The sequence below is a fragment of the Mesocricetus auratus genome, unplaced genomic scaffold, assembly GCF_017639785.1.
Source record: "Mesocricetus auratus isolate SY011 unplaced genomic scaffold, BCM_Maur_2.0 Super-Scaffold_100038, whole genome shotgun sequence".
Taxonomy (NCBI): domain Eukaryota; kingdom Metazoa; phylum Chordata; class Mammalia; order Rodentia; family Cricetidae; genus Mesocricetus; species Mesocricetus auratus.
Genome location: NW_024429216.1, coordinates 7077450 through 7100793, shown reverse-complemented (window position 1 = coordinate 7100793; position 23344 = coordinate 7077450). Strand labels below are relative to the sequence as shown.

Genomic DNA, 23344 nt, shown 5'->3' with positions numbered 1-23344 from the left:
ATCATGAGGCATAAAGCTGCCATCCCCTTGAAAACCGGTTACAGTTTCAAAACTGGAGAAAACCGGTCTCCAGATTCAAAAGGAAAGCTCCCTCTTCCTCCCTTCAAAGCCCCATTGTGGGACCTATGGCCATGATGACGCATCTCCCCTAATGAAGCCTCTCTGAACTGAAGACTTGCTCTCCCTCTTCAGGGCCACACCTCTTAAGAATTTTTTCTGAAGGGTAATCAAATGTCAGCACCTTTCCACAAATCAGTCTCTTTCCATGACCAGTCATAGAAATCTACTTGCCTCTACCTTCCGAGTGCTGGGATTAAAGTCCTACACCACCACACCCATCCTTCCTCTCCCTTCCTCTCTCTCTTTGGTTCTATGCAGTCCTAGCACCCCTGAACTCAAGAGATACAACTGCCTCTGCCTCCCAAGTCCTGGGATTAAAGGCTTGCTCTACCACACCTGGCCTTTTCTCTGCTTTACATTGTACACCATCTTGATTTTCTAGAAACTCTGTACTGGGTGATTGGAGAAAGTATAGCAAGGGGCCCATTCCAAAACATAATATCCCTTTTAGGCACCCACATGCCAACTCCATGGGCCTGGGGAGGGGCCCACCTACCCCTTCTGCTGCCGGTAGTTCTGCATGTCCAGTGCAGCTTTGCGCGGAAATGTTCGGAGGAGTTTCAGCACTTGCTGCTTCCAGGACAGCAGCCGCTTCTTCTGTGTCTCTGTGAAAGCCTAGAATGGGGAAGAAGGAGGCTGCTGGACAGACGATCATGCTTACAGGCTAGCTTACAGGGGAGGCAGGTACGTAGTGCAGTCATCTCTCCCTGTGAGCATGCAGAACAAGGGACAAGGAACCCTAGGCCAGCAGGAGTGTTTCTTTTTTTTTTTTTTTGGTTTTTTCGAGACAGGGTTTCTCTGTGGCTTTGGAGGCTGTCCTGGAACTCGCTTGGTAGTCCAGCCTGGTCTCGAACTCAGAGATCTGCCTGCCTCTGCCTCCCGAGTGCTGGGATTAAAGGCGTGCGCCACCAACGCCCGGCTGCAGGAGTGTTTCTTGAGGTGACTTGTGAAAACTTGGATGAGTACTAACACTGAGAACAGGTGTGAGGTGGCCACTTGCCACAGGGTATATCCTAAAGCAGAGAAGCCTTCAAGGCAACACTGGAGAGGATGGGCTGGAACCTGGGCCCTGATGCACTGTGGGCTCTAAAAGGAGTAGAACAGTCTCTTGCCGTCTTGGGAGCCCTAGTGAAGGTCTTACCTCGTGAGTCAGGCACTTTTCGATAAGCTGGAGGTAACTGGTGATGTTCTCCTCGTCTGGTCGGGACACCAGCAACTGGGTGCATACTGAGGAACATGGGAAAGAGCAAAACTTAGTCCCAACATAACCTTTGTCACACTGTAGCCTTCCCAGTACCAGCTGGTGGGTACAGGACACGAAACTTGGCCTGAATGAGTCCCAACTCCTGGGCTTTGAAGGCAAGGGCTAGTTCCATCAGCCCAGAGAGGCGTGCAGGAGGAGGTCTAGTCCCACCCAGTTTCAGCTGCTCTGCAGGTTCATTCCCCCCTAGGGTCTTTAATAAGAAGCATAGCTCCCCTTTTCTAACTTGAACTTGATTCATGGTGACTGGGTTCACTTAGCATTCTGCTTGAGGATTCTGGGCTAGGCGCTGGCTGCTCTCACCTTTGCCCATCACCCGTGTAAACTGGCTGGGGATGTCTCCGTCGGCGACGGGAGCTGGGGCTGGCTCACTGCTATCAGAGGGAGCTGGAGCTGGAGCTGGTGGAGGAGGGTAGTTCTCTGCAGCTGGAGGGTCCTTGGCCTCAGTGCCCTTGTCTGTTCCAGGGTGGGTGAGGGGAGGCTCAGCACCCGGCAGTAGCGGCTCCCCCCGACCCCCATCCTTGGCAGTAGGGGTGGCCTGAGGGACACTGTAGGCCTTGATAGGGGTGATGATGATCTGCTGCAGCTCCTGCAGAGCGTTCCGCAGATTGCCACCTTCCAGCACATCCTGCAAGGGAGGATGCAGCCAGGTCAGGTACAGATGGTGGCATAAAAATAAGGCTCATAGGTTCCAGCACAGAGGTCAGAAAAGGGGAGTTCTGGCCCATTAGCCAGGATCAGACTAAGACAGCAAGGAGGAGGAAAACCCAAAAGGAGGTAGCAGGGAAAGGAGAGGAAGATGAAGGAAAAAGTCAAATGTAACGATCTCTTGTATATCTGCAACTCACCCCCCAAAATAAAAACTCATCAGGTCTAATGTTAAAAGATGGAGACATTCTGGAATCACAAATCAGGACAGGGAGGGGAGGGGGGGGAAGAGCAGGAGGGAGTCTCTCAGGTAGCACCAAGTGAGCCCTTTGCAGACAACTTGCTGAAGGTCTCTGGAACCCAGCTGCTCATCGCTGGGGCCACCAGAGGTCAGACTGCAGGAATGAGGAGGCCCAGGCAGCTGCCAACAAGGCTGATCCAAAGCCTTCCACCTGCCTGTACACGGGGCCTTGGAGATGAGGATACCAGGTCCTCACCTTCTCTAGGGACTTGAGGACGCTCTGTCTCTCACGAAGCTTCTGGATGCTCAGTGCTATTTTGTGCCGGGCACCTTTGGTGACATTCTGTGATGAGGACAGAAGGAGACAGGAAGCTGGATAAAGGTGAGGTACACAGGGTGTCCCAACAGAGACCAGGGACAGAGGACGCCTGACAGCAGGAACGGCAAGCACCCAATGGTGCTGGCACAACACCAACCCAGTGGTCCCTCAGATTTACCTGCGACTCTAGGTGCTGCTCCGTTAGAGTCATCATCTCTTCGTAGCTCATCTGTGAGAACAAAGCAGCATACTTGTGCAAGCGGAGGCTCTTGAGCCACGAGGGCACGTCTGTGTAAGAGGGAGCGTAGATCAGGAGGACAATACTGGTGAAGGGGGTGGGGGTGAGGAAGAGGTCAGGCATAAGCCACGAGAACCCTTAGAAACTTCGGGAGGTTGGGGGGCTGGGTCCAAAAGCTGCCTCTACATGCCTAGGGAGACCCTTTTAGACAGTCTTCCCCAGTAGGACTTCTGTCCCACTGAGCTGCCAGGATGGCCTTCATAATTTAATCTCATCTGTTATTTATCTTGAGCTATGGCTGGCTGAGGGGAGGGACTATCTACGGCTTTCAGACCTGTCCCCTCCCTGAGGTGGCAGCTACAGGCAATTCTCTGTCCTTCCAGCCCAGCCCAAGTCCTGAAGAAGGAAGGTTCTGGCACCGTCCTCCGGATGCACCTTTCATCCCGCTGCCATCCTCCTGGAAAGTGTTCCGGCTGGAGCCCTGCTCCTCCGTCTGCTCACTGCCAGAGGAGGCCACACTGCTCTGTGGCGAGAGGGGTGCGTGGTCGGGCGTGGTGAAAGCAGCCCGGGCCCCAAGCTCCTCTGTACTCGGCCACTCACCAGGGGCCTGGGGACTTGTAGGGATGAGTGACATGGAGCGCTTCAGTGGGCTAGGGTGGATTTGGCAGGGGAGACCTGGCCAGAAAAGGAAAAGCAAGAGCAAAGAGGTCAGGTTAGGTGACTAAGCATAAAAAAGACCATGGCCCGCTCGATCCTTAATCTTCCAGGGGAAGGGAAGGAGTCACAGGGCCCAAGGGCATCTGCCTACAGACGCTGTTCAACCTCCTGCCCTAAACAACACCCAACGTCTCACTCCTGCTTCCCACTCTCACCAGACACCAGGAGCTATGGCTGGACTTGCCATGCCTAACTGGATCGCTCCCTTCATTCTCGCCCCCTTGCTTTTCAGCAGCCATGCTGATGTTACAGGGGTGGGGGCTTTTCAGAGATTGGTTCTCAACTTTGTAGCCAGGCTGGCCTTATACTCAGTGATCTTCCTACAGGCTGGAGCTACAGGCATGTACCACCACACTCAAGTACACACTACACTTTCAAATGTGCAAATTCCCCCTGTTTACATCCTGGTGGCCTTCTTCATGCTGACAGAATCCACTCTATAGTGACCTCAACTCAGGATCCTCCTGCCTTAGTCTCTCATGTATGGGATTAGAGGTGGGTAGCTTCACACCTCGCTAATGAACTGCTTCTCTAACATCTCTGTGACTGGGCCCTGTGTCTCCATTTTTCCCCCTGGACTGAATGCAAACTGACCAGCTTAGAGGCCAGGTAACTCAGAATGAAGTTAGTACCCTCTTCCCCTAACTGTCAGTGTCCACTCCATTCCTGAGGTGAGCCAAGGGCTCCACGCCGATTCTCTGGACAGCGCAGTGTCCTCTGAACACCCAGACCTTGTCACTGTCTTTTCCCCGTCCTAGCACTGTTCACCATCCTCTCTTTTGCCTGTCTCATTCAAGCTCCTCCATTTGGCCACTGCAAGCCAAGCACTTGTGCCCTGGGCGAGCCAGTTTCTTGTACTGTCTGTGGACTTATGAAGGAGAGCAACCTGGCCCATTCATTTCTGCACCGCAGGGGCAGGGGCAGGGGACAACACACAGGAGCCTTCCAAATGAATTTCATAAAGAACAAATGAATACTAAGAGGGCCTGTGAGCTCAGCACAGGGAATCCAGAAGTTCCTGTGGCAGCCTAGAGAGAAACAGACAAAGTCAAAAAGCCTGGTTAGGTGAGGACAAGGCCTGGGAAGCTGAACTCTTTTGCCTCAGTTCCCACAGGGGACTAGGGAGAGAAGAGTACAGGATGGGATTTCTGTAAGTGCCCCAGTGATACCCACCCAGAAAGAAGACACCCTGGACAGACCCTACAGCACCTTCTGCTAGAATCTGTGACAATATTTGATGCTCTTAGCCAGAAAGCCAGAAAGTTACCCAAGGGAGAAGACATTGACTGCCTCACTGCACACAGATAGTGTCAGACTCTGCTACTGCCCAGGATCCTGCTGGAGTCCTCTACTCAGGGCCCCTTCCAAGTTTCTGGACACGGTGGACTCTGGCTTCTGCCCCATTTCGGGGCCTCTTGGAAGAAGATGGCACTCTGGGCCCCAGAGCTGGAAAACCTTCAATACAGGCCTTTGTGCCTGTCTTGGTGGCCCTGGCTACCTCCTTCCTTCTCAGTCAACAAGCGGGCTGGTGAGGCTGAGAGGGCAGGAAATGACCCCGGCTGGAGTGACCACGCAGTTCCTGAGGAGTCCTGCTTGGCCTGCGTTGGGGTGGAGGCTGGCCACTGCCTGAGGATTATAAAAACAGGAATGCCGACTGCAGATCCATGGCCTCGCACTCTCCAAGAAATCCTGGTCTGTCCTTGGCAGTACACCAAACTCACCCTGCCTGCCCTCTCAGGCCAATCTCTGCTTCCCACTCAAAACTATTTTAATGGTTTCCTGCTTCCTACAACTGACTGATGTCCAAAAGTTTCATTTTATTCTTCAAAGCCCAAAGAGTGGCCTTAAAATTCTAACTCTACTCTTCAAATTCTAACTCTACTCTTCCTGAAATCAGTGCTCTTGAACAGGATTTTATCTTTGTCCATATAAAGTCCTCAGCAGGTATAAGTTTGTCTAGCATGCACCAATATGATCACTAAGAATCTTTTTTTTTTGTTTTGTTTTTTAGAGACAGGGTTTCTCTGTATTGTTTTGGAGACTGTCCTGGAACTCACTATTGTAGACCAGGCTGGCCTCAAAAATCTGCCTGCCTCTGCCTCCTGAGTGCTGAGATTAAAGGCGTGCGCTCAAGCTCTGCAGTGTCAAATTACAGACACACTTCTCAAGTGGAAGTAAGACCAGAGACCGAAATCCTGAGAGAGCTAAAGAGACCTCAGGTGATGGTATAGTATCTCTGCCTGGGATCTTCAGAAGCCAGTCAGATATCAGAAATGCTGAGAGCTAGAGAGATGGTTCAGTGGTTAAGAGCACTTGTTGCTCTTGCAGAGGACCAAGTTCAGGTCCCAGAACCCACATGGTAGCTCATAGTCATCTACAACTCTTGTTCCAGGGAACCTTCTTCTGGGCTCTTTGAACACTGTATGCACATGGTACACAGACAAGCTAGCAAAACACTCACCCACCCATTAAACAAACAAACCAACAAAACAAACACAAACAAAAAAGAAATATTGAGAAGATCAGAGGAGCTCATGTACAAGCATAACAACTCAGCTCTCTTTTAAACTGTCATGAGGAATATAGTCTTGATGCCCCAGATTTCTAGACTTTTAACTGATTAAAAACTTTGTATACTAAATTTATTTAAAACCAAATCAAATGTGAGTTCCTAAGACATCTGTAGGTGAGAGTCAGCTTTGAGAAGGTCAGCTCACCACTATGCACTGCTTCCTTCATAAAGCTGAGGTCCCGAAGGGTGATGGGGCTTGCAAAGGTCACAGAGCAAGAGAAGAGAGCCCATTATGACTTTTTCCAAGTAGGTACGGCCACCTAGGGAGGAGTCCTCACCTGTGTTTGCATTGCTCCCAATACTGTTGATGGCTGGCGGCACTGAGCTGGATGGGTGGAAGGGTACATGTCCATTTTCCCGGGGTGGCTTGTCCTGCCAGCCTGGTCCTGCCTCTCCAGGGGTCAGCTCTGAAGGGCCCCCCCACTCATCTGAGCCCTGGCGTGAATGGTAGGAGGGCTCTGGCCGGGTGCGGAAACCACTAGCCAGCCGCTCTTCCAGGTGGCTCAGCCAGAGGGCGAGCGCATTGCGGTCCTCCAGTGTGGTGGCTGGATGGATGAGGGCATAGGAAAGGAGTTGGCGGCTCTCCTCAATGAAGGCATTGCTCTCGATGGAGTAGGCCAGCACCTTCTGCAGCAGCCTCATGTACTCGGACTTGGCCTCTGTGTTGCCTGGCTGGAGCAGGGGCAGGTGGGACAGCAAGAGGGACACCACCTTCTCTTTGGACTCCTGTTGCCACTGGCTGACGATGGCTACAGCGGGAATAAGAATGACCATTAGGAACATGAGCAGACACTACCAAAAACCTAGAAGCTCACGGTCTCTCCCTCAGCTCCAGTCTCCTCTCCTCCTCCCATTTATTACCCCTGACTGTGTCCCTCACAGAACTGAGCCCAGGTACATGCTCCCTGCTCCTAAAGCCACTTTTTCCTCATTCTATCACTCCCGTCCTCAAAACCCTGCAGTTCCCTCCAACCCAGTCAGTCATGTAGATGCCCCTCCCACTACATGAGGACTCGTTCCTTTGCTGTAGCGAGCGACTTGCCTACTGCCTCTGCCACACTTCCCTTCCCCTATTAAACAGCCTTTTGCCGAAACTGAGAAGGTGCTGGAATGCAAGTTAAAAGCTTGTTCTCAGCCAGATAGTAGTGGTGCCTAGCTTTAATCCCAGCACTTGGGCTGCAGAGGCAGGTGGATTTCTGAGTCTGAAGCCAGCTTGGTCTACACCGAGAAACTGTCTCAAGAGACCTCTTCCAGTCACCCGCCCCTGCAAAAGCCTGTTCTCTGGTAGAAGATGGTCTAGATTCTTCACTGGTTAGATTTTAGGCAAGTCACCTTGAATCTCACTGAACAATGATTTTGTTGTTTGCTTTTGGAGGCAGGCTCTTGCTATGTAGCCCAGGCTGTCCTTGAACCTCCTCCCAAAATGCTACTACCTGTAAAGCTTGAGAGAAGATTAGAGAACCGGATTCACCACGCTGGTCTGAGTAGAGTGGGGGCTGGTGAGATGGCTCAGTGGGTAAAGAAAGGCCCCTGTTCCCAAGTCTGAGCCTGATGAATTTGATTCCTGGAAACCACGCCGTAAAGGAACCAGCTCCCCACCAGTGTCTTCTGACCTCCATCCTGCCATGGTGTACATGCCACTATCCCCCAAACGGGCAAATAATACCCAAGTAAACATTAAAAAGAATGGGATGTGGCCTTGAATCAAAGGCACAATACACAGTTGCTGCAGTTTTTTCAGCTGGTCTCTCTGCCACCAAGTGAGAACCTCCAAACTGTTCTATCCATCCAGGTGGGCTTATCTTCCTAAATCACACTCACATCACATCAGTTTCCGTTCAGAAGTTTACGATGGTAACCTGCACCCGGATTCAACTCCAAGACCCACATCCTAACACCACCTTCGTTTCCAGGTCACTGTCCACGTCTCACCAGACACAGACTGGGCGGGGCGGCCCATCCCATCTCCCTCGGAGCTCTCTCAACTGTGCTCATCCAAGCTCCCATAGGAGACTCAAGGGTTCAGCTGCAACCTTTTCCTAGCCAAATCCTATGTCTTAGTTCTGTCTTCCTCTCCTCCCCTAAACCTTTGGACTCAGCCTGAGGCTGTAAGAGTGCTAGAAAGCAGCCAACCACTGAGCTACACCCTCATCTTTCTTTTTTACTTTGCATTTTAAAATAGGACTTCACTAAATGACCCAGGCTAGCCTTGAACTCATTCTGTAACCCAAAGCGGCAACGAAGTAGTGGTCCTCTTGCCTCAGTATTCCAATTAGCTGCTATTATAAGCCTGAATTACAAGGCCCAGATTGGTTAGGGAGGGAGGGAGTGTGTGTCCGTCCATGCACCATAGTACACTCATGAAGGTCAGAAGACATCTTACAGGACTCGATTCTCACCACATACCATGCAGGAACCCAACTAAGGTGTCAGGCTCACCTGCAAGTGCCTTTATCAATTCAGTCATCTGCCAGTCCAACTTGGGTATTTTAATATGACATACAAAAACAGTATGAAATACTTCATAAGTTTGAGCATAGTCACTGCACAGAACTCATGTTAATTTTCTCTGTATTGTTCCAATGTTAGCGTATGCTAAAAGTTAGTTCCAAATTCCACATCTCTCTTCTCTGAGACAGGGTCTCACCAGGGAGCTCGGACTGGCCCTGAACTCTATCTGAATTCCCTGGCCTCAGCTTCCTGAGGGCCCCACTGTGCTCAGCCTCAGCTCTACTGCATCTGTAAAGAGAACTCAGAATCTTTCCTCCTCAGCTTGGCTGCATGGAACTAAGTGACATACACCACAGTTTAAGATTAGATCCCAGGAAACTCTGGTTTTACTATGTTACTAGTACTGTGGTTAGTATAGTTTACTATGGTTTCTTCTGTTTCAACAGTATATAAAAATTCTATAGGTATCAGCCAATCATCTAGCCTAGGAAACAGAATGGGATTTGGCCTCAGAAACCTAGATACAGCCAGGCCTGATGGTGTAGGTCTATAATCCCTGTTCAAATTCAAGGCCCTCCAGAGCTATAGGGTAAGTTCAAGAGTTCAAGGCCAGCCTTAGAGTGGGGGAGGGAGGCAGAAAGCACGCATGAGGCCCCAGACTCAAGCCTCTCGCCACAGTGCAGGATGGACACACAGAAGCCAGCAGAGCGCTCCTCTGTACCTTTCTTCAGTCCTACTTCTGTAGCCTGGGATTCACCGGTTTCTAGTTCTACTGAAACTTGTAGCTCTTGGAACAAATCACGAAGCTCCTAACTCCTGGGACCTGGCAAGCACATCCCTGCTCCACGCTTTCTTGGAGAGAGAGCTCCTGTTAAGAGCTGGGGAATTAGTTCATCCACTCAAAACCATCAACTCACTTTATGACCACAGCACCAGCCCAAGAGTAGCAGAAGTAGCATCAGAGCAAGCACTCCTAAGGTCAGTGATGGCCGACACGTAGCGAGGTCATGCTAAGAGCATGACTGCCATCCATCCTTGCCTTAACCATTTTACCATTTATATACACAGCAAGGTTTGGGAAGCTGGCAGGGAACAAGGCTGAGAGCCATGCTGCATGTCCTGCCCCGACAACCGGAAGAAACTTACTTTTTTTCATTTTATGTCACGTGCAGTTTTGTCTGCATGTTTCTGCACCATATGCATGCAATGCCTGTGGAAGCCAGAAGAGGATGTAGACCCCCAGGTATGAGAGGTGGGTGCTGGGAATAGAGCTGGGCCTCCTGAAGAGCAGCCAGTGGTAACACTGAGTCATTCCTCCAGTCTTCACAGTAACTTTCTATCTTCCAATGCCAACGCCTTCAGTCTTCACTCTTGCCACTCAGGGCCAGGAAACTGCCTCCCTCGCCTGTCTTCAACAGACCAGCTCCCTATGCTCACAAAGCTCTTCCTCCACAACTGTAATATTAAAGGTCCCTCTGCAGTGGAGCAAGTCCTTCCTCAAGTCAGGAAGCTGTGTCTTCCCTACCCTCTCACCTCCATCTGGCACTGGGTCACATAACTCTTGGATATCCCTCTTTTTTGAACCTATAGTTCCTGAACTTTTAGTTCTTGATAAGAAATAAGGCATGAAGAAATACAGTGACATTAAGGACAAAGTCAAAGGCTTTGCATTCCAGATGTCAGAGCAACACGCTTCCTCCTCTGTAAAGGAGCAGAGGGTTGCTGAGATCTGGGCTGCGCAGATTCAGAGAATGGTGTGTGTGAAGAATCAACAGTCTGCCTATAACAAATGTGCAGGATGTGGCTCGGTGATGGGGTTTCTCTCCATGCCAGCCCCTCATCCTACCCTGACTTTTCAACTGCTGTTGTTTAGGCCTTACAGTGTAGCCAGACACATTAGGACAGAGAGAAGCCTTGTCTAAACTTTCCCCCACCCCCACAGTACTGCCAGGACCCCAGGGCTACGAGATGCAGCGTCTCCTCTGGTACTGCCAGGGGACGTGACAGAATAGCCTCAAGGGTTGGGCTCAAAGAAGGACCTTGTTCTCCTGCCCAGGAAGAAGAGAGGAGCTTTGGACCACTGAGGGCTGACCCTAGGGAAGTGTGTGTTCATGTGTCTGAGTGGTGGTGGTGGGTAGGGCGGGCCTCCCAGGACTGGGAAGCATCAATGAGCACTGGAATGAGTCCAAGGAATGTGCACAGCCTCAGGCCCCTTGGGGTGAGCCCAGCTGGGGCTGCAGATGATGGGTGGGGATGAACTTCTAGTTTCCTGCCCAGATCAGAAAACTGTGGCCCAGACTTAAGGTATAGTAGAGGTCCAATGAATAGCTGCACAATTGAACCCAGATGGTCTGTTGGTAGGTAGTGGTATCTGTGTGTACGTGCCCTCTCTGGGATCTCACAAATTCATTCATCCTGCCTTAAGTCCTAGCAGAGCCTACTCTGAAAGTTCAAAAGGAAAAACCCACCTGGGTAAAAAATCTAAGCCAGGCAGTGATGTTGAACACCTTTAATCTCAGCACTTGTGAGGCAGAGGCAATCAGATTTCTTAAGTTTGAGGCTAGCCTGGTCTACAAAGCAAGTTCCAGGACAGCCAAGGCTACATAACCCTCTCTCAAAAAACAAACAAAAACAAAAAAATCCAAACCAAACAAAAAATCTGTTTCTGTTTCCATGACTTAGTACATTGTAACCATGGCCAGTCAAGTCCTTTACATTCTCTGCACCATGGTCATTTGTCTATGTAATACTGGGGTCACAGGGTTATAGAGTCAATGAACAAGTGATCTGCACATAGACCCTCACCTTCACTGTTCCTAGGTAGAATCTTCCCCCAGGCTGTCTCAGGGGTGCTGAGCCACTGGTTCACTTAGCAGAGAACCCTTGGGACTCCCCCTTAAGATTCCCCACAGGGGAGGGGAATTTTACAAAATTATTTACCCAAAACAGACACATGTCTGGTTTTAGAGTTAGAGGCATAATTTGTAGTGATGAAATTCTGGAGCTGGGTGAACAGGGGTTGAGAGACCAAGCAATGCTGGGATGCCAGCAGCCGCTCCTCTCCGGGCTGCAAATTTGGACTCTGAGGACATGGAGAAGGTAAAGGAGACTGCAGGAGTGTACTCCTTAGCACAGCAGCCACAGGGCAGGACCAACCAGGCAACCCAAGCTAAGTAGGCCATGACCCTGGGTCCTGGCAAATCATAGCAGACAAATATATCTTTGAGACTATCAGAAGAGCAAACCCATTTTTATGTGCTTAGCTATTGCAACAGTCATTTCAGCCTCTGGCACTAGTCAGAGGGGCTGGGGTTTGGCTCCAGACATACCCTTCTGTCTCATCCCAGCTCACAGACATCAGGGAGGACCAGGGGTTCACATTTTTGTCTGATGAACTATGTTAGTGGAGCCTGAAAGGAAAGGGTGGGGGCATCAGAGGATGAGCTCTGATGATTCACTTGTCATGGACCCTTCTGACCTCAGTTTCCCCACCCAAATTCAGGGAGCCAGAGAGGGAGAAACTTAAATCTGCTAGATATGGGGACTGACTTCAGAGGACTGGACATGGGAAGAAGTGCAAGAAATGTAGCCTAGGAAGCCTCAGGATGAGAGACATGAGATCTTAGTTGCCTAGGCTCAGTCTCCTCCTACCATGGGAATCCACGGGAACACCCTTATGTGGAAGGTACACTCAGAGGATAAGAGGGCCATGATTGCTGTTAGAGCTCCAAATGGCAGAGGAGAACTGGGAGAATAGGGATGAGGATAAGTGGGAACCCCAGGCCTCTCTGTCCTGGTTAGCTGTTGGGTTTTTTGTTTGCTTGTTTTTTGACAATCTGATACAAACTAGAAGTTTTCTGGAAAGAGGAATCTCAACTGAAAAATGCTTCCGGAAGATTGGCCTATAGGCAAGGCTGTGAGACATTTTCTTGATTCATTTTTCTGTGGGTGGGCCCAGACCACTATGGGCAGGTCACCCTGAGTGGTGTAAGGAGGCAGGTCAAGCAAAGCATAGGGAAGAAGCCAGTGTTCCTCAGTGGTATCTGCTTCAGCAAAGCATAGGGAAAAAGCCAGTGTTCCTCAGTGGCATCTGCTTCAGCAAAGCATAGGGAAGAAGCCAGTGTTCCTCAGTGGTATCTGCTTCAGCAAAGCATAGGGAAGAAGCCAGTGTTCCTCAGTGGCATCTGCTTTAGCTCCTTCCTTGACAGCCCTTCAGGATGGGCTGCAAGCTACAAGGTGAATAAACCCTTCCCTCCCCAAGTTGCTTCTGGTCAATGTTTTATCGCAGCAACAGAAGGCAAACTAAGACATTCTTCTTTCCTGCTCAGGGGCCTGGAGTCCTTTTCTTTTCTGGTCTTGCCTGTCACCTTGGATTCTGCTTCCTTAAACCCATGTGGCTAGCTGGCCTTAGGGACATCCCCATGCCCTCCCAGATGCTTAAGTGGTGAGGCAGGCTTGGGCTGGAGTTCCCTGCCACGGCAGTAAACCCATTTCCCTACTTCTGGTAGTCATTCACATGACTGCTCACTCACCACCTTCCTGGACACACCCAGAATCAGGAGCAGCGCCAGCAACCAGCCTGTTGCTTCTCTACTGGGTGACTATTAGAGCCAACCCTGGAGTGTTACAGCTAAGAGAATACCAGGTCCATTATTTCTGGAAAGTCCCTAGGGGACTGTAACATACTAAGGTCAACCTTTCTCTATCCCCGAATTATCTATGAAGAGGGACAGCAGAGACCCAAACCCAGAGGTGGCACTGGAGAACGGGAGGAAGCAGCAGGGTCTCTGCCTTACTGCTCATGCCCCCTGATCTGAGGCAATCTTAGAGTCAGAGAAACTTCCACTGGAAGTTTCACTGGAACAGGTGCCTCTTAATTGAGGACTAGGTGGGCCAGCTGAACTCAAGATCTAGCTGGTTGGGTAAGTGTGAATCTTTCTGGGGAAGGCAGAAAAGGAGCAGAAACCATGAGGAGGGCACCAATTGTTTTGATTTGTTTTTGTTAGTGCTGAGGATAGAACCACAGCTTCACATTTGCTGAGCAATCTCTCTGCACTCAACTACATCCTACTATGCATTAGATACTGAGAGCTATTACTCTAGCATATGATGGATCCTCCTCCACAAAGAAAGTAGAATGCTCAGAATGGCTAAGTCCACTCTGGCACATCTACTCGTAGCCAACAGGGCAGACCTTGATTAAAGGCGTGCGCCACCAACGCCTGGCTCCATCTCTTTATAGGCCCTCACATTCACTAGGAAGAAGCATTCAAGGCTCCCACAGATGTGGTGGTGGTAGTGGTGGTACATGTCTTTAATCTCAGCACTCGAGAAGCAGAGGCAGGCAGATATTAGAGTTTGAGGCCAGCCTGTTCTACACAGAGAGTTACAGGACAGTCAGGGCTGTTATATAGAGAAACCTTATCTCAAAAACCAAAACAATAACTATTTAAAAAAAAAAAGTCAGGCAGTGATGGCACATACCTTTAATCCCAGCATGCGGGAGGCAGAGGCAGGCGGATCTCTGTGAGTTTGAGGCCAGCCTGGTCTACAGAGTAAGTTCCAGGACAGCCTCCAAAACCACAGAGAAACCCCGACTCAAAAAACCAAAAAATTAATTAATTAGTTAATAAAAAAAGGGTCAAGTGTTCCCAGTACCCAGCACCCCTGAACAGAAGAGGAGGCAGGTAAATCTCTGAGTTTGAGGCCAGTCTGGTCTATATAGAGTTCTAGGCCAGGAAGGGCTGCAAAATGGGACCTTGTTTCAAAACAAACAACACCCCCCACAAACCTATAACATGGCAAAGCTAGAAGAACGCGTATTCATATTGCACAGATCATCTCATAAAACATGAGGCCAGGGAAAAGAGACCCCACTTTTAACCTTCCGTATCAACTGGTTGTACTTGGAAGTTCTGAAAACAACAAAAATACTGAAAGTGCTCTAGTAAGTCAACAGCCACAAAGCACACAGCTGACCTGGTAAGGCTGGCGCTCAGGGTAGGGGAGTGGGGTGTGATGAAGCTGGGAACACCACCCCACCTCTCCAGGGTGAGCAGAGCCACTACACACACCTCCATCCTTGGCGCCAGAGCAGGGAGCCCTTTTTCCCGGAGGGGAGGCTGGCAAGGATGGGAGACGGCTGAGTTCTGAGCCTTGTGCAGCTAAGCTGGGCTCTGACTGCTCTTTGTCTGCCTGCCTGAGCATCAGGCCACGTGACTCCTAATCTATGTAACCATCTTTTGTTGTTCATGATGCTTCTGCAGCTCATGCATCCAACTCAGTAAGAAATAAGCATGTTTCTATGTGACTGGGCCTGGGGAGTTAACAGAGGCCAGGCAGCTCTGTGGGTCTCCAAATCCCAATCTTAGCAACCCATGCTGGAGTCCTCACTGTTAAATAGGGTGATAACAGTACTAATTTCATAGGGTAGTTCTGAAGAGTATTAAGTGTGACTGACAATAGAAACAATTGATAGTTACTGAGTATTTACTGCTTACCAGGCACTGTGGGAAGAACTCCACCTGCATGAACTCACTGACTCCTCATAAGTACCCTAAACATAGGTGGAATTATCATCTTTAAAGATGAGGAAATTGAGGCACAATTATGGCAACTAACCACTATGATTTCAGTCTGGGCAATGTGACTCAAGAGTTACCGAAGGGCTTGACACAGGTTAAGGGGCACTTGGTTTGCAAGGGCTCCATGGGAACTGCTGTTATGAAGTTGAGGTAGAAAGAACAAGAAAACTCTGCAGAGCCAGGCACTGGTGGCACATGCCTTTAATCCCAGCCGGTCTACAGAGCGAGAGCCAGGAGAGAAACCCTGTCTCGAACCCCCCACAAAGAAAAGAATGACTCTCCAAGTGGTTCCTTGGTTCCCTTCGCAGCTACTTTTTGGTTATCCACAACTCTACTCCTTCTCTGACCTCCATGCCCACCTGTGTCACTGAGATCCGCAGCTCTGCACCCTGCTATGTCGAGCTATGTATACGTCAAGACCCAGAAGGCCCTTATGTTTTAACAGTAGCCCTTGAGATGATTCTCTGGACTGACTGACTGTTCTGGCCTAGCCGTCCAGGTGCCAGCTTCAGTGGACAGAGTACATCTACTGGTACTTAGGGAACTGACATGCAGGACTACATCTATATCCAAAACTCGCTTTAAGCTGTCACAGCCTGCAATCAATCTACTTTTGGAGGTGAAGGCTAACACGGAAAGCCTCTTCTATGAGTTCTGAGATCCTCCCTAGCTCTGGTGTGCTAGAGCTAGGAAAACAAACCATCACTCACCTTCTACCGGGTCACTTCATGACTTGCCTGTTCCTTCTGGCAGCTCATACAAGCTACCGAACACCATCCTTCCTCTACATGGGCAGTTTCCAGTTTGTATTGCCCTCCTGGGAATCCCCATTTCACACCTGAGGACAGCTGACAACAACGCAGCCCCAGGAGACCAGACAAGCACAGAGCATCCATTTCTCAGTACTGCTGTTGGTTGGTCTCTGTGGCACCTGGCACCTGTTCTTGCTCTCCCCACTGGTCTCCCATGTCTAGGGGCAGAGACTCACCAGCACTGTTGGCCTCTGACTCCAGCAGGTGGATATCATTGCAGTCCGCCAGCGAGTGCTCCAGGCAGAGCTGCAGAAAGCGGGCTTGGGTACGGGTGACCCGCTTCAGAAGCGACAGCAGAGCCACTGTTTGCTCACACTCATTCCAGCCCTTGAACCAGCTAGCGAGGATGCCTACTTGGTCTCGGAACATCATGGTGCCAGGCCTGGGGCCAGGGTTGGGGGACGGCGGTGGCAAGGGCCAGCGCCGTCACATGGTCTCGGCTCTGGACTCCTGTTCTCTCTCCCCTAAGGGCCAGGGCTTGAGGATGTCCCCTGGCGTGGTGGCAACGGGTGGTGGGGGGAGGAGGGAGCCTGCTTACATCAGGGGAGGTCTTGGTCCAGCCACACCTCTCCAGGCTCCTGGAAAAGAAAGCAAAGGGATCAGAGGGAGTGCAGGGGCTGAAACTGTCATGGTAAATATGGGCTGAGGGCCCTGTTCATGTTTCATGGAGTTTGTTCTGAGTTTCTGGGAGAAAGATGAAGCCAGCAGCAAACACTGAACCAGCTCCTCTCCAACTGCAGACCCAGGAACACCCTAAGACCAGACCCTCAGACACTAAGGGAAAAAACTGCCTTACAACTGGACAGCACAGAGCCAAAAAAGGTTGACCCAAATCAAAGATTAAGTCAGAGGGGTGTTCAGAAACAGGAAGGAAGAGACGATGTGCACTTGGGAAAAGATCTGAATGAAGGCTTGGCTCAAGGTGACATGACAAAGCAGACATGTGACCTGGAGCACATCTGACCTTGTTAGTCTCAGGCTGCCTCCTCTTAGGGCTGGACGGTGACTGTTCACCAACAGAAAAGACCCTAATTCCTTCAAACTAAAGCCCACAATTCTGGCTCAAGGGTGGGAGGTGGGATGGTAACCCCACGAGATCCCAGGTATGCAGATAGTACATGCTGACAGCAGATAACTAGTCACAAACTAGCTGGTAAATGTGAGCCCCTAGCGCATGAACACGGACAGACCTGTCCAAAGATTACCACCATGAAGGAATTCCATGCCCTCAACACAGCTCTTCACTCTGTAATAGGCTTGGCTGAGCTCTAAGACTCTACCTTTCTACTATGAGGTAAAGCACCCCTACCCCCAGCCTTCCTCTTCAGTCAGCTTCAGCCCAAAACTCCGAAGTGGAAGTCCCCTTGATTTTCAGAACACCAGATTGTTACCCAAGAGCCAACAGAGTGCCAACTTGAAGAGACCGGGCAGAATAAAAAGCAAAGACATGTGTTGGGCAGTGCTGGCACATGCCTTTAATCCCAGGGAGGCAGAGGCAGGCAGGTATCTGTTAGCTGGCCAGTCTGGTCTCAGAACGAGTTCCAGGAGTAGACAGAGAAACTGTCTACAATAACAACAACAAAGTAAAGACACTCAAACAAGAAAATGTCCAAATTCCTCTTAAGCAAGGAGTACACAGAAGTTGTTTGAAATGGGCAAACAGCAGGTCTAGTTTTTCAGCTGGCTTGTTTCCAGACACTCCTCTGAGGCCTTTCTCAAATGTCTGGAGCTTAAAGTATCCACCCAACATTTCCCCATCTGTCTCTTGCAACCAGTGCCCTCAGATCCATTCCCCCAGGGCTGCCCAAGAACCAAGAACTCTATACACAGACCTATGGTGTATAGAACCTGCAGGGCCCAGGCTTTAGGGCATGGTTCCCATTATCCTGACCTGCTGGGGATACCTGCATATGACCGGGATGCCTTGAAGAACCTTGTTGGATCTCCAAAGAGAACAAACTGTACAGCTGTCAGTTCTTTAAGATGGAAACAGCAGGGAAAGAATGAAAGTGAACTTTGCTCCAAGTCACACAGGTCTCCCACCAGTCATTTTAAAGTAAAGTAGCTAATCTAAATAAATCCAAATTTACCTTGGCCAAAAGTACCCTGCCTGACTTGTATTGTCTCTCCAGTCTCATGACACATCAAGTTCCTTCTTGCTCACTAGTCTCTTCCCTCACAGGCTAGTTCTTAAGTTGCTTGGGTCTCAGCACAATTATCACTTCCTCAGAGACAGTTTCTCTTACATGGCCACTCAATTGTATTAGTGGTTTCTTTAAAATACGACACTATGAGCTGGGTATTTATTGGTGGCACATGCCTTTAATCCCAGCACTCAGAGGCAGAGGCAGGCGGATCTCTGTGAGTTTGAGGCCAGCCTGGTCAACAGAGAGTTCCAGGACAGCCTCCAAAACAATATAGAGAAACACTCAAAAAACCAAACCAAACAAAAAATGACACTATGAAATACAGTTTGTTGATTTTATTTCTCATCACAATGCAAGCTATTCAGTCAGCCTGAGTCTAAAACAGTACTTTATTCATTAAAAAAAAAAACCTACATTTTATTTACTTTGTGTGTAAATGCCTTTATATGCATGCACATGCCACAGAGCACATGTGAAGGTCAGAGGACAATTTGTGGGAGTTGGTTCTCCCTTCTGATCATGTGGGTCCCAGGAAACTGAGGCTTGGTGGCAAATGCCAGGGCGTACTTTTTTTTTATTATATATTTTTAGGGGGGGTTTTCGAGACAGGGTTTCTCTGTATTGCTTTGGAGCCTGTCCTGGACTCACTCTGTAGACCAGGGTGGCCTCGAACTCACAGAGATCCCCCTGCCTCTGCCTCCTGAGTGCTGGGATTAAAGGTGTGAGCCACCAATGCCTGGCCAGGTGTACTTTAAAAACAAACCCAGACAGCTGTAACACATGCCTTCAATTTCAGCACCAAGGAAGCAGAAACAGATGGATCTCTTGAATTTGAAGCCAGCCTGTCTATATTTTGAGTTCTAGTATATCAAGGGCTATATGTATATGAGGCTCTGTCTCAGAATAAAACAAGACAAAACCCAAAACACTGGGGTGAGTTGGGGCCAAGACACAATTTTTAAAAGCAAATATAAAGAAAGGTCTGCCTTGTTATCTACTGCCTGATTTCTTTAAACTGTGTGTGTGTGTGTGTGTGTGTGTGTGTGTAGTTGCTTGCATGCAAGCACTTGTGCATATGTAGGTACTGAAGTGGCCAAAGGCTTCAGTTTCCCTGAAGCTGGAGGTTGTAAGCCACCTGATGTGGGTGCTGGGAACTCACCTCAGGTCCTCTGAAAGTACAGTATACACTCTTAACCACTGAGCCATCTGTAAGGTCTTGTTTATGTGGACCAGGCTGGTATGAAACCACAATCTTTTTTGTCTTAGCCTCTCTTGAGTGCCAAGATCACAGGCATGTACCACCATACCTAGTTCAATGGGAATATCTATCAGTAGGTATAACTAATAAACTGAGTCAGATGCTATGCAAGGGGAGGTAAGAGTGTACCTAGTGAAGAGACAGCATGAGATACATGAGAGGTAGCTGTCTGCAATCCTAGCCTCCAGGAAGTTAAGGCAGGGGAATTGCTATGAGTTCCAAGTCAATCCGAGATACAAAGTGAGAACCTGTAAAGAAAGCTAAATATAATGCACCACTAGTGTTTCACATGTAGAAGGATGAACTCTAGGTGGTTGAGAAGGGTTACTTTGGGGAGACAGGGGAATTACTAATACGGTAAATTTTATACCATTTCACTAGATACAAGTGCACACTGTTTTTTGACATTAAAAGAAAGAATTTTCAGTCTTTAATTTTAGTGTTCAGAAGGCAGATTTCTAAGTTCAAGACCAGCCAGGACTATACAGAGAATACCTTCCAACATACACACACACACACACTCTCTCTCTCTCTCTCTCTCTCTCTCTCTCTCTCACTCACTCTGAGATTTCTTTCTACTTACAGCAAGAGAGCACTATGCTGCCCTGGATGCAGGGTGGGTGAATGGAAGTTTGGTGCCTGGAAGCGTATTTGCCCTCCCTGCTCCAACACTGCGTGGCTTCAGGTCCCAAGGAGGTACCAGCTGCTTTAACATAAAAACAACTTTCTAAGCCGGGTGGAGGTGGCTCATGCCTTTAACCCCAGGACTCGAGAGGCAGAGGCGGGCGGATCTCTGTGAGTTTGAGACCAGCCTGGTCTACAAGAGCTAGTTCCAGGACAGCCTCCAAAGCCACAGAGAAACCCTGTCTCGAGAAAAAAAAAGAAAAGAAAAAAGAACAACTTTCTATATAATGTATCTGACCAAGGATGGAGCGGGCCACCATGTGAGAAGGTAATAATTGCCTGGCTGTTGGAAGAGTGGAGATTCTTCCACTGGGTGACAGCTCATTCCATACTAGACCATGCTACTGTTTTGGCGGAACATCTAGGAGGTTTAATATGCAAGAGCATTTACAGCAAAAAGATGACCAAATTCTCAGACAAAAACTGTGCACATTTCTATCACCTTTTTTTTTTACTGGATTGTTATTTTCCGAAGCAACAAGGCTATATATCCCCAATAGCTGCTGACTAAACATCAATCTAGCTTCTGCCAGCAAAGCTTTGGGACAGAATGAGGTCTCAAATGTGATGCTCACAAGGATAGGCTTTGAACAGAGCTGGCCACTGGGGATTACAATGAGCTACAAAGTACACAGGCTGTTTAAAAGCGGAATACACTATTCCACTCTAATCAACTGTTGCCATGTGGGAATAGATTCATATTATTAGGTCTTCAGTTTTTTGTTTCTAATACAACAGCAGGAAATCTGACTTTAAAATTCCCTATTTTTAAACGTTGGAAACTAATTCATGTTAAAACAGCAACTGTGACCTACTACACAGCACAACAAAACCGCAAAACACTGTGACCGTGGTCCTTGAAACAAGCTGGAAATAGACTAGAAGCTGACTAACGCCCCTCCCCCAGCCCCAAAGCTCTGTAGTTTGTATCTTCAAGCCACCTAGATGCTCAAGGGACATCTGGTGGGGAGGACACTGTGATGGAGCCGGGCTCTGATGGTCTACAATGGGCACTAAGGCTTCCACATATCCACTCATAAGAACAACCTGTGAAGCCGGTCGGTGGTGGCGCACGCCTTTAATCCCAGCACTCGGGAGGCAGAGGCGGATCTCTGTGAGTTCCAGCCCAGCCTGGTCTACAAGAGCTAGTTCCAGGACAGCCTCCAAAGCCACAGAGAAACCCTGTCTTGAAAAATCAAAACAAAAAACTGTGAAAAAAAATCATCCCTTAGCTAAACCCAAAGATCAAAGAGTTTGATGCCCAGAATCCACACAGCAGCTCACAACCTTTTGTAACTCCAGTTCCAGGGACTTCACTGGCCTCTTTCAGTCTCCACAAATACTTGTAGTGCACATACATACAAGCAGGCAAACACTCTTACCCTTAAAAACCCTTAAAAAAAAGGAAAACAATGAAAAAAGGACTGCCATGAGTTCATAGCCAACTTGGGCTACACAGCAAGATTCTATCTAAAAAAAAAAATCCAATAACAAACAAACAAGCACAACCTAAAAGTACTGATCTTGGGCTAGGGAGATAGCTCAGGGGGTAAGGCACTTGTCATATAAGCTTGAGGATCTGAGCTCAGACTGCTGGAATCCAGGTAAAGTCAGAAGCGGTAACCCTGTATGATACTAATCCCCACAGCAGGGTAAGAAGTGGAGTGTGGAGGGTCCCAGAAGCTCAAATGCCCAATACATCCAATGGTGAACAAGAGGCAACCCTGTCCAAACAAGGCAGAGGGCAAGAACCAATATCCAAAGTTGTTCTCAGATCTCTTAATTCTTGCTATGTTGTGCCCATGCATACACACACACACACCTCAAAAAAGGGGGAAAAAAGTGATCTATCTTGAGAACAGAAAGATGCTGAGTGTTGCATATAGATGATAACTGAAGAAACTAAATAGAGCTGGGCAGTGGTGGCACATGCCTTTAGTCCCAGCATTCAGGAGGCAGAGACAGGTGGATCTCTGTGAGTTTGAGGCCAGCCTGGTCTACAAAGTAAGCTCCAGGATAGGCTCCAAAGCTACAGAGAAACCCTGTCTCAAGAGAGAGAGAGACACTAAATGGATGCCCCCTTTTCACTAAGGACAGAGGGCCTTGCCCCCCCCATCCCACCCAGGTGCCTGTTTGCAGTGAGCCAGCACCTGGATAAGGAAGGCATCAGCATCAACTTTCCCATGGCACCTCATGGTAGTACTATCCATCTTTTTTTTTTGTTATAAAAGTGGAAATCAACTTTATAATTTGGTATGCTATTCATATTTTTCTTTTTTTTTAATCAATAATGATTTTTTTTATTCTTTTTTTTAAATTTAGATAAGAAACAAGGTTGCTTCACAAGTCAGTTCCAGGTCCCTCTCCTTTTCCCTCCCCAGTACTATCCATCTTACTATGATGGGTTCATCTATCAAACGGCCATACCATCTTCTGGTTCTAACAATGCGTTAACCTTGAACAAATTCTTTCTTGGCTGCAGAAGTGGATAAGCTCTCTTGGAACTTTCAATGTAACTACTGAGGAAAATAGCTCTAGGTTATCAATTATTACTTCTGCTACCGTGGGGCTAACCTGCTTCTGAATGAAGCCGACATACATGGAACATCCTCAAGAGTTGTAGGGTGAAGACCTAAGTCCACAGAGCCGGAAGCCTCCTTACTGGACTGGACGTTTTAGTTCCAGAGGCCAATAAATATATTCCTTAGGCCTGTTTAAACTGGATTTTTTATTACTTAAAATAGTCTTGGGTACTTAAATACAAAACTGCATTCACTACTCCTCTGGTCTCGCTGTCTTCACACGGCCAAACCTGACTCTCCCCACTTTTGAGGAAAGCCAGGAAAGAAGGCTTAGTATATAGCAAGCCTCCAGACGTCCTCAACACTGCTGGCATTTGGCCAGATTTAGAATGTGTAACTTTCTTGAGAAGTATCTACAAACCCCAGAAATGAAAAATGGACCCAAACAAACAGCTGAGAGGTTTTAGGGAAAACTTCCCCCAGGATTCTTCCCTGGACTCCAAAAGTGAGAAGGGGTCCACAGACAGGACAAGTGCCCAGTCAGCTCTCTTCATTTAGAACTGAGTAGTCAGGTGAGCTGGCTCAAATCCTAGCTTTCCCACTGATACTTGCTACTATGACTTCTGGCAAGTAACTCAGCTTCCTCCTCCAGGAAGCTGCGAGAAGACTGAGATGAAACGATGTACAGAAGGCAGCTAGCCCAATGACTTCCTCTCCTGCATTACACCGTCCCTCACAGGTTCTACGCTAACAGTTCTTCCACAGGTGAC

The 23344-nt window shown here is 48.7% G+C and overlaps 1 protein-coding gene and 1 pseudogene across 2 annotated transcripts in view; both read right to left on the bottom strand.

Annotated features, from left to right (window-relative positions):
* Positions 1–23344, bottom strand: part of Samd4b (sterile alpha motif domain containing 4B) — a 36920-nt gene that overhangs the window by 5374 nt on the left and 8202 nt on the right. Inside the window, exons 2-9 of one of the 2 annotated variants that reach the window (XM_040734312.1) lie at positions 16140–16541; positions 6395–6865; positions 3263–3502; positions 2768–2877; positions 2527–2613; positions 1685–2009; positions 1262–1347; positions 617–735 (exon numbers count right to left, since the gene is read on the bottom strand). In XM_040734312.1, coding sequence (XP_040590246.1) covers positions 617–735; positions 1262–1347; positions 1685–2009; positions 2527–2613; positions 2768–2877; positions 3263–3502; positions 6395–6865; positions 16140–16335 — 1634 coding nt within the window. In that variant the 5' untranslated portion in view covers positions 16336–16541. Of the gene's footprint in view, positions 1–616; positions 736–1261; positions 1348–1684; positions 2010–2526; positions 2614–2767; positions 2878–3262; positions 3503–6394; positions 6866–16139; positions 16542–18573; positions 18579–23344 lie in introns of those variants that run through there. The other variant, XM_040734313.1, reaches the window with a different exon arrangement.
* LOC121135610 lies at positions 8623–8723 on the bottom strand (annotated as a pseudogene).